Raw genomic sequence first — 9934 nt, 5'->3', positions numbered from 1 at the left:
GGTGTTCCTTATGGCTTGTAAACCATCATTGTGTGGGATGTTGGTATATAGAGATTCCACATCCATAGTGGCTAGTATAGTATTGTTAGGAAGATTGTTCAAATATTGTATTTTCCTCAGAAAATCTGTGGTGTCACGTACGTAGCTGGGAGCACTGATAGCATATGGTTTCAGAACAGAGTCCATATAGCCGGAAACACCCACTGTAATTTTACTTCGATCCAGACCAACACGGCTACCTACCTGTAATGTGATCTGAATTGTTTAGCAGGTGGGAGTTTAGAGCATTGGCAAGTTTTAACAGCCAGCTCTGGAGTGTAGTCAGGATTTTTAAATTTGCAAAAAAAGTAGTTTGGTTTTTAGGACGGCTTGCTATAGATCATGTCTAAAGCAAGGTTTTCTGCACAAAACAACAGGTCCATCTTTTGCTTCCTGGCATGTATAGCTGCTACAGAGGCCTGTTTCTAACAAAAGTCGCTCACTGGCTCAGTTGAGACAGTTTGGGAGGCTGAGATGCAACAGTAAACTATGGTTTGATCAAGCTAGGGAGTAACCAACTGGATCAATGCAAGGGGAGGAGGGGAGGGGATGAACACATGGCCAATGGAGAAAAGTTTCTCCTAAGTTCCCTGTACAAGTAAGTTTTTCTTTTCCTTTTTGGGGAAATAGCAGCTGCAGAATGGTGGTGAGTGGTGATTTCCCCTGGGAATCTAACACTGGGAGAGAGAAAAATTAACTAGCTCATGATAACACAAGGTGTTATTGCTAGATCATGGCCCATTCAGTCCAGCATCCTGCTCTCAGATGCCTGGGGGAAACCTGCGAGCAGGATTCGAACACAAGAGCAACTCTCCTCTCTTGCAGTTTCCAGCAGCTGGGGTTCAGAAGCACGTCTGCCCCCGACTGTGGAGGCAGAGAAGGGCCGTTGTGACTAGGGGTCTTTTGATAGCCCTCTCCACGAATTAGACAAATCTTCTTTTTAAACTATCCAAGTTGGCAGCTGTCCCTGCCTCCTGTGGCAGCAAGTTCCATAGTTTAACTATGCGCCGTGCAAATAATTTTTGTTTTAAAAAAATACCTTTTCTGAATCTTCCCACATTCGGCTCCATTGGGTGTCCATGGATTCTAGCGTAATGAGAGAAGGGAGAATTTTTTTTCCCATCTACTTCCTCCAGGCCATACTTAATTCTACAAACTTCTATTATGTCACCTCTTCCTTGCCATTTCTCTAAACTAAAAAGTCTCGGAAGTCTCCCGAGTACTCCCAATCAAACCACCCCACTCCCGTTGCTGCCGCTTGCCAAACTGTAGAAATCTTGGATATGTCGCGTAGCTTGGCCTTGGGAAAATAGGAACCCGTGTGCAAATTTCCCCTGGTGCTCAAGGGCGTACCCACCATGGGGCAAGTTAGGGCAGCTGCCCTACTCTAGAAGCCAGCTGGCCCCCCCAAGCTAAAAAGAAAGAAGAAATCTCAATGCAAAAAGCGGGGCGCGCGACCTCAGCCAGAAAAAAAAAACAGACCAGCCCTCCCCCCTTTCCCCTTTCCATAACCCATCGCACTTTCTCCTCTCCCCCTCCCACTATCGAGCTGCAAAAGCGGTGGGGTATAAACGTAAGAGACGGAGGGATCCTCGCTTGTTCTCCCCACCCCACCCCGACCACCCCCACCAAGAAGTCACTTCTTTGTAGTTTTCTCCCCTGCAGCAGGAGAAACAGACACTCCCCCAATTCGAAATACAGTCAGTCAGCAGCAGCAAACGCACACACGCGCGCGCACACACATACACACACACACACACTGCAGGCTCCTTCAACCCTTCCAAGATCCTCCCTCCCCCCACTTTCTCCCCAGATCGAGGCACTCACACTCACTTTTCTGGCTGGGTGCCTTGATGTCTATGCAGAGCAGCTGCAGGGGCAGCTCAGCCAGGGACAGTGGCTGCGGAGCCAGCCCAGGAGGCACAGTGGGGAGCCGGGTGGGAAGCAGAGGAGGAGGAGGCTGAGCCGTCTGCGCTTGGGGCAGAAACAGCGCACCCGGGGATGGGGCGAGCTGCCCAGAGGGGCGACCAGTGCCGTGGGCAGGGGGGCAGGAGGGGGAAATTGCCCCCCCAGAAGCAAAAGGCTAAGGGGCGCAGCGTGGCAGCCCCAGGCTCCGGCTCCCAGCGCAAAGCTCCAGAGGCGCGAGGGGAGCGTAAGCGGAGGAGCGCTAAGCGGGAGCGGGGAGTGTAAGTGGAGGAGGCAGCCACAGGCTTGCGTTCCCCGCGCACCTCTGGAGCTTCGCGCCGGGAACGGGAGCTTGGGGCCGCCTCCTCAGAAGACCTGGGAGGCGCGGATGAGGCAGCCCCAGGCTTGCGTTCCCCGCGCGCCTCTGGAGCTTCGCGCCAGGAACAAGAGCCTGGGGCTGCCTCCTCAGAAGAGCTGGGAGGACGCAGGCCACGTAGCCCCGCCCACATTCCCACTGTGGCCCCTCCCCTCCCGCCCCTTGCCCCCGCCCCTTGCCCTCCCCTAATTTTGATCCTGGGTACGCCCCTGCTGGTGCTCATTTCTGAAAATGTTTTGGCCTAAAGTTTCCTAGCATGGTTTTTCTAGTTCTGCTGCTGATTCATCGTGGTGCGTGGCTTGAAAGAACACACACGCACACATGCCGTGAGTCTGTCTCGGACAGGCTTCCTCTACCTGCTTTCCTGGGCACAAGGTGGTGTTACCTGGCGGTGCCACAAGGGCACCACGATCGTCCAAGAAAGAGCAACCAGGCTCAGGGCCGGCGCCTGCCCAATTTGGAGTTGCCTCGGATACCAGGTCAGAGCGCTTAAGTAAGGCTTAAGCTTCCCTGTCTGCACAGCAAAGTGACATGAGGACACTCAAATCACATTCTGCCGCCTCCTCCTCCTGCTGCTGCTGTTAAACGGTGACCTTCAGGAATGGAATCCGAGGTTTACGGCAGACCCACTCTGCCCCTGCTTCAGAGCTTGGGGCTCAGGGATTCCGCTTCCCAGACCCAATAATTTTTGCTAAAGATGCTTTCTTGTTTGTAATGAGAGCCTGTGCTGCGCAGCGCTCAAGAGTGTCCGTCTAGGACCAGGGTTCGAATCCCCACTTGGCCATGAAGCTGCTTGGGTGGTTTTGGTCTCTGCTTCTCGCCCTAACCTACCTCACAGGGTTGTGGGGACTGAATGAGCAGGAGGAGGGGAGAACCATGTAGGACCACCTCAAGCTCCTTGGAGAAAAAAGTGGGGTATATAAACACAATAATGAAATAATAGCAATAATACAAAACAATGACAACCATAATTTTAACAAGGAGAAATGTAAAGTACTACACTTGGGCAAAAAAAAATGAAAGGCACAAATACAGGATGGGAGACACCTGGCTTGAGAGCAGTACATGTGAAAAGGATCTAGGAGTCTTGGTAGACCACAAACTTGACATGAGTCAACAGTGTGATGCAGCAGCTAAAAAAGCCAATGCAATTCTGGGCTGCATCAATAGGAGTATAGCATCTATTCTAGATCAAGGGAAGTAATAGTACCACTGTATTCCGCTCTGGTCAGACCTCACCTGGAATACTGTGTCCAGTTCTGGGCACCACAGTTCAAGAAGGATACTGACAAGCTGGAACGTGTCCAGAGGAGGGCAATCAAAATGGTCAAAGGCCTGGAAACAATGCCTTATGAGGAACGGCTTAGGGAGCTGGATATGTTTAGCCTGGAGAAGAGAAGGTTAAGGGGTGATATGGTAGCCATGTTCAAATATATAAAAGGATGTCATATGGAGGAGGGTGATAGGTTGTTTTCTGCTGCTCCAGAGAAGCGGACACGGAGCAATGGATTCAAACTACTGTACAAGAAAGAAGATTCCACCTAAACATTAGGAAGAACTTCCTGACAGTAAGAGCTGTTCGACAGTGGAATTTGCTGCCAAGGAGTGGGGTGGAGTCTCCTTCTTTGGAGGTCTTTAAGCAGAGGCTTGACAGGCATATGTCAAGAATGCTTTGATGGTGTTTCCTGCTTGGCAGGGGGTTGGACTGGATGGCCCTTGTGGTCTCTGCCAACTCTATGATTGTATGATAATCTGGTGGTAGATCCTCTTCTTTGTCTATTGAGGATAGAGAGGGGTGTGTGGGTGTGTCGTATCTAACCTGTTGCACAAAGTCACAATTGTTGCATGTGGCCCTTGGAAGGTCACCCAGAAGGGAAGGCGGCCATTGGGTTTAAAAAACACCACCACCCCCTGGCTAGTCTCTGGGCAAAGGGGCTCAACAGCTCTCCTTTATAGACAGAAGATGGGTCCCTTCTCACTCTCGGGTGCTTTCAAAAATCAGCAGCAAAATAAGAGAATGCTATTCTAGGCTGCATCAACAGAAGTCTAGTGTCCAGATCAAGGGAAGTCATAGTCCCACTCTATTCTGCCTTGGTCAGACCACACCTGGAATACGGTGTCCAGCTCTGGGAACCACAATTTATGAAGGATTTTGACAAGCTGGAAGGTGTGCAGAGGAGGGCGACAAAAATGATCAAGGGTCTGGAAACCAAGCCTGATGAGGAACAGTTGAGGGAGTTGGGGGTGTTTTAGCCTGGGAAAGAGGAGACTGAGAGGAGATATGATAGCCATCTTCAAATATCTCAAGCGCTGTCCCATGGAATTTGGAGCAAGTCTGTTTTCTCCTGGCCAGTGGGTTCATGAGATTCCAACTTAACCTCAGGAAGAATGGAGGTTTTTAAGCAGAGGTTGGCCACCTGCCAGGGCCGCTTTGGTTGGGATTCCCGCCTTGCAGGGAGGTTGGACTAGATGACCCCCTGGGATCCCTTCCAACTCTTGTGAGATCGCAGGAACTGACTCAGTGCCTTGCCCAGCCTCGGTTTTCTCCTGACCCCTCTCCCCTCTCTCTGTCTCCGCAGGGCTTGTCCAGATCCCCGTGAGCATGTACCAGACGGTCGTCACCAGCCTTGCTCAAGGGAACGGCCCCGTCCAGGTCGCCATGGCTCCCGTGTCCGCACGGATAACAGACAGCACCGTCACCATGGACGGCCAGGCCGTGGAGGTGGTGACTCTGGAGCAGTGACGGGCAAGAACGGCAGGATCATGGCGCTGCAGCAGCTTCCTCCTCCCTTGTGCGAATAGTTTTTTCTACGCCTCTGCAGAGGTGCAATCAGGTGGAATTTGTGAGTCTCGCAGCTTTGGAAGCAAAAAGGTTTCGTTTAACAAAAAGGAAAACACACACACACACACACCACGCGGGGAGAGAGCACGACTTTTACAGCTCCTCTCTGGCCTCGCGAAAGCAAGAAAGCCTGTTTGGGGCAGGCTGGGCCAAGCCTTCCTCTCCCACTGCATGGACCATCCTTTCTCAAAGCTGGGGTGAGATGTGGCAAAAAGGTTTATTGCCCTCTCTTCTCAGGGGGGGAGGCGGGGTCCATGTTGGGGCTTTCCTGGCCTGGCAGATCCCCACAAAGCCAGGCTCCTCCGCCTTCCTCGTGTCGAGAATTAAGTATCATTTTAACATGGACATATATTTTAAAAGAGAGAGAGAGAAAGCAAGGCTTGAGAAGACAAATTGGGGAAAGAGACTTCCTCTTTTTTTTTTCTTGCAAAGGCGTTGAAAGGGTAATAAAAATCCTGCAGGAGACAGCGAGGGCTGCAATCTGTTGACTCTGGATCCTGTCGGGGTGAAGAGACACTTTCTTCCTCCCTTCCTCCCTTCCAAAGTTATTTAGTGACCTGTTGAAAGAGATTCTGCCCTCCCTCCTCCCTTTTTAAGTCCATGCTTGAAGCCTTCCCTTCCCCCCAAAGCCTCCTTTCCCCACTGGTGAATTTCTGCGTGCGGGTTGAAAAGACTCTCCTCCCTTGGAGCGGCGACAAGTTTGGGAAGGCACGAGGGAGCCACCAGTAGAAAGGCCCCGTTGGGTGTTGCAAATGGTCACGGGTGGCATTTAAGCACGCTTACCCCGGCCTCATTGGCCACGTGGCTGAGATCCTGGCCTTCGGCTACCGGTGTCAGTTCTGGTGGCGAAGGGCTTCAGATCGCAAGCTAGGTCCCACCCACCTTGCACCCACAATTCTCACTTCGATTTCCTTCCCCCGACCCCTTCTTCTCCAAATTGCACCTGGCATTCTGGGGCAGCAGCCCATCCAAAGACCCCTTTCTCGTGGCAGCTGTTCGGAGCCCTTGGAGCCCCACCCCATGGCCCCAGCTGCGCACATCCCCTTCGTAGTGGCTAAGGCCCCCCTCCATGCAATCAAGGCTGCAAACTCGACATCGGCTGCCATGCTGCGCCATGCAGGGGCCCAGTGTCTGTACGTCTACGAAAGAGATGTGGCCAGCGAGACTGGGCACCTGCAGTCCCTGTGTGGAATTGGCAATGGGAAAGGTGATAGCCCCCCCGCCCCAGAATGGGGGCTCAGGGAGGGCTGCCCCCCTCTCATGTTCCCCCCCCCCCGGCATTTTTTGATAGCTGTTTTTAAACAGGGCCAAGGCTTTCACTGGCCCCAGCTAAGCAAACGGCTGCTGTTGCCTCACAGGTAGAATCGCTCTCTGATTTTCCTATTTCAAGCACCCTTTCTGGCTGGGAATAGTACGCAGTAATTAATTTCGTTCTTTGCGTTCTTTTACACTGCCATTTACCACACCTCTCTTGTCTGTCCCAACCTTTCAGGGCAGGGTTTTGCTTTTTCCAGATTCTTGTTTTTTAAAAAACAAAACAAACCCAAAAATTGAAAATCTCAAATGTATACTCACCGTCCCCCACCACCAACACCCCGGACTTAAATTGAGGGGAAGGAATCCTTCTCGTAGAAACAAAAGCCCAGGTCTCTGACTTAATTTTTTTAAATTTTTTAAAAATATTATTATTTTGTATTGTCGTTGTGAAGATGTCAGGTGTGACTTTACAGTCAGTGTTTCCTCTCCTTTTTTTGGCAATGGAATAACGTTCCGATGGACTGAGACATTATTCCCCGAGACCCAAAGATCCTCGTTCCCAGCCACCCGCAGTCCTGTAGCAGAGCATGGAAGTACCTGTTGTTCCCCCAAATTCTGTCTTATTGCCTCATTCAATAAATTGTTACAGAAGTGTCTATAACTTCCTGTCGTCAAGTCTTCTCTCTCCACTCGGTGGCAAAAGGGCAGAACTTAATCATTGGGTTTGTGTCTCCTGTAGAACCCAGTTCCTTTAAAAGCTTCGGCTTCGTGTGTGCGGGTGTGCGCACGATTTTTAAAGCAAGCCTCTGGTCCTCATGGAGGACTAGAGATGCAGGTGGGAACATGGAAGCTGCGTGGAGCGCTCCTGCACAAGCAATGGCTTCCCACTCACTTCGGGGCGAGTGACAACCTTGGACTACTGAAACTCACACGATTGGGGTGAATGATGGCAGAATCCTGCTGTTTCTCTCTTACCATTTGTTTATTTCATAAAATTTATATCAAGAGTCCCACGCTCTACCAACTGAGCCATCCCTCATCTACCGCTTGATTGTATAAAACAGGGCGGTCCAACTTCCAAGAGATCTACAACCACCATTAAAAAACTGGCAGTCATCTATGCATTGGATTGACCAGAGTTGTTGAGCTTTTTTGGGGGGGGGAAGCTTCATCAAAGTTGTTGTGCTTTTTGTGGAGGGCCAAAGTCGTTGAGCAACTCAAAGCAGAATAAAGTGATAAACTTTCAGTTAAAAACTACTTCTATATTTTATCAATGTACAAAATCAGCAACAATCAGACAGCTGAAGCAGTCTACATGCCTGTGGAGGGTCGTCTAAACCAGTGTTTCTCACCCAGTGTGCCTCCAGATGTTTTGGGACTACAACTCCCATCATCCCTAGCTAGCAAGACCAGTGGTCAGGAATGATGGGAGTTGTAGTCCCAAAACATCTGGAGGCACACTGGTTGAGAAACACTGGTCTAAACAAAAATGTTTTTTGCAGGCGCCCCAATAGGCAGGGAGTTCCATAGTGTAAATTCTGCTGCACTTAAAAGGTGGGTTTCTTACAAATGTCTTCCCTCGTGGCCTCTGGTTGTGCTGCCACCACACGCCCAAATCTGCCGTCCTTTGCCGATCTTCCCTCTCTGGCTGCCTTCCTGTGCCTTGCATGGCACATCTGTAAGAAGCAGGGCAGTGGTCGGCCTTAGGTGAGAAATATAAAGGGCATTGCTCTGTAGTGGGGCACGTCCTGGCCATGGACAAAGTTTCTGGTTTTAAACCAGGGATGGGGAGACTGCAGAGTTTGCTGGACTCTATCTCCCAATTTTGGCCAGGCTGGCTGGACCTGATGGTGGGGGCTAGAGGCTCCCCATCTCTGCCCTCTAGGCAGCATTGGCTAAACATGAAACAGGCAGCACTGGAACGGAATTGACCATAAGGAAGCCGCCTTAGTGAGTCTAACTGTTGATCTGTCTTGCTCTCGCCTGGCAACAGAATTCCTGGGCTGCAGACAAAGAAGTTCCTGTCTGTTCCTCTTTTCACAGGAGATTTGAGCCCGGGGCCTTTTGAGAAACCCACAAGCAGGACTCGGGCCTAAGAGCCCCCTCTCCCCTCCTGTGGTTTCCAGAAATCGGCATTCAGAATTACTATTTTTATTATTTGTTAAATTTGTATACCACCCCTCATGTGAAGAGGATAAAAAATTAAGAACAACAAACCAGTAATTCCTCCTCCCACAACACATTTAAAAGGGTATTGAATGCCAATCAGCCCAAGGCCTGGTTGAAGAGGAATGTTTTTTTTTTTGCCTGGCACCTAAAGGTGTGTAATGAAGATGCCAGGTGTGCCTCCCTGGGGAGAGCATTCCATAAGCGGGGAGCCACTGCAGAAAAGGCCCTGTTCTCGTGTTGCCACCCTCCGGACCTCTCGCGGAGGAGGCACATGAAGAAGGGCCTCCTGTGATTATCTCAGGGTCCAGATCAATTTGAATTACAAGAGGTATTGCGCCCCTGAAGGCTTTATGGGTCAAAAGCAGCACTTTGAATCGGACCCAGAACCTGACCACCAAATTCTGCACCAGCTGAAGTTGCCAAACCGTCGTCAAAAGCGTTGCTGCCTCCAGCTGTGGAAGGAGAGCGGAGCCATTGTGGCTAATAGCTGCCGATAGGCCTCTCCTTCATGATTTTGTCCAATCCTCTTTAAAACCCATTAAGCTTGGTGGCCACCACTGCCTCCTGTGGAAGGGAGTTCCACAGGCGCAAAGGAGGACTTTATCTTTCCTGAATCTTGCAATGTTCAGCTTCGCTGGATGGCTTCGAGAGATGGAGGAAAACCCCGCTGCCGTTCCTTCCTCTCTGCAACTTCTTAATCTCTGTGGCACCTTTGTCTCTTTCTCCCTCTGGCTCCCGACTCCTTCCCTCCTTCCCTTATTTCTTGCGGCATGTGAAATACTGATGGAGGTTAGGGCAGGAGTGGAGGGGGGGTAGAGAGGATTACATAGACTGTGGCAGCTGTGAGCAGGACTCCCAACAGGAGGACCGTGACCTTCTAATTAACAAATGATTAGGGAAGATTAAAGGACCAACTGCGAGGGCTCCTCTAAGCGGAAAGGGCTGGCCGGGTTTGAGAGCAGGTGCTCCGAAGGAGGCAGCTACCTGTTTTGAGAGCAACAGCTCGGCCTTCGACCCCCCCCCCATAAGGGCATCCCTGGATAATAAAGAGTTTGCTTGGGTCCACAAAGACTAACAAAAAGTCAAGGGAGGGCTATAACTCGGGGGCTGAGCTCATTCTTGAATCTGTCACATCCTCATTAAAGCCAGCTAGGTTGTTGGCCACCCCTGCCTCCTGTGGGAGGGAGTTCCACAGGTTAAATGTGTGCTGAGCGAAGGAATGCCTTCTGCCTTTCTTGAACCTTCCAAGGTTCAGCTTGGTAATCGATGGGCCAACGGCTCTGCCTGCTGGGGATATAAGAGAGAAATAGAATAGGGGCCTGTCTCACACTAGACGAGACTTCCAA

General features: G+C 50.9%; 1 protein-coding gene across 8 annotated transcripts in view; it reads left to right on the top strand.

Annotated features, from left to right (window-relative positions):
* Positions 1-7080, top strand: part of NRF1 (nuclear respiratory factor 1) — a 73757-nt gene extending 66677 nt beyond the window's left edge. For all 8 annotated transcript variants that reach the window (XM_060279247.1, XM_060279245.1, XM_060279244.1 and 5 more), the window contains one exon: positions 4900-7080. In XM_060279247.1, coding sequence (XP_060135230.1) covers positions 4900-5063 — 164 coding nt within the window. In that variant the 3' untranslated portion in view covers positions 5064-7080. The remainder of the gene's footprint in view (positions 1-4899) is intronic.
* The last annotated feature ends 2854 nt before the right edge of the window (positions 7081-9934 follow it).

The sequence above is a fragment of the Zootoca vivipara genome, chromosome 10, assembly GCF_963506605.1.
Source record: "Zootoca vivipara chromosome 10, rZooViv1.1, whole genome shotgun sequence".
Taxonomy (NCBI): domain Eukaryota; kingdom Metazoa; phylum Chordata; class Lepidosauria; order Squamata; family Lacertidae; genus Zootoca; species Zootoca vivipara.
Note: the sequence above shows the minus strand (reverse complement) of the source record. Positions and strands in the feature narration are given on the sequence as shown.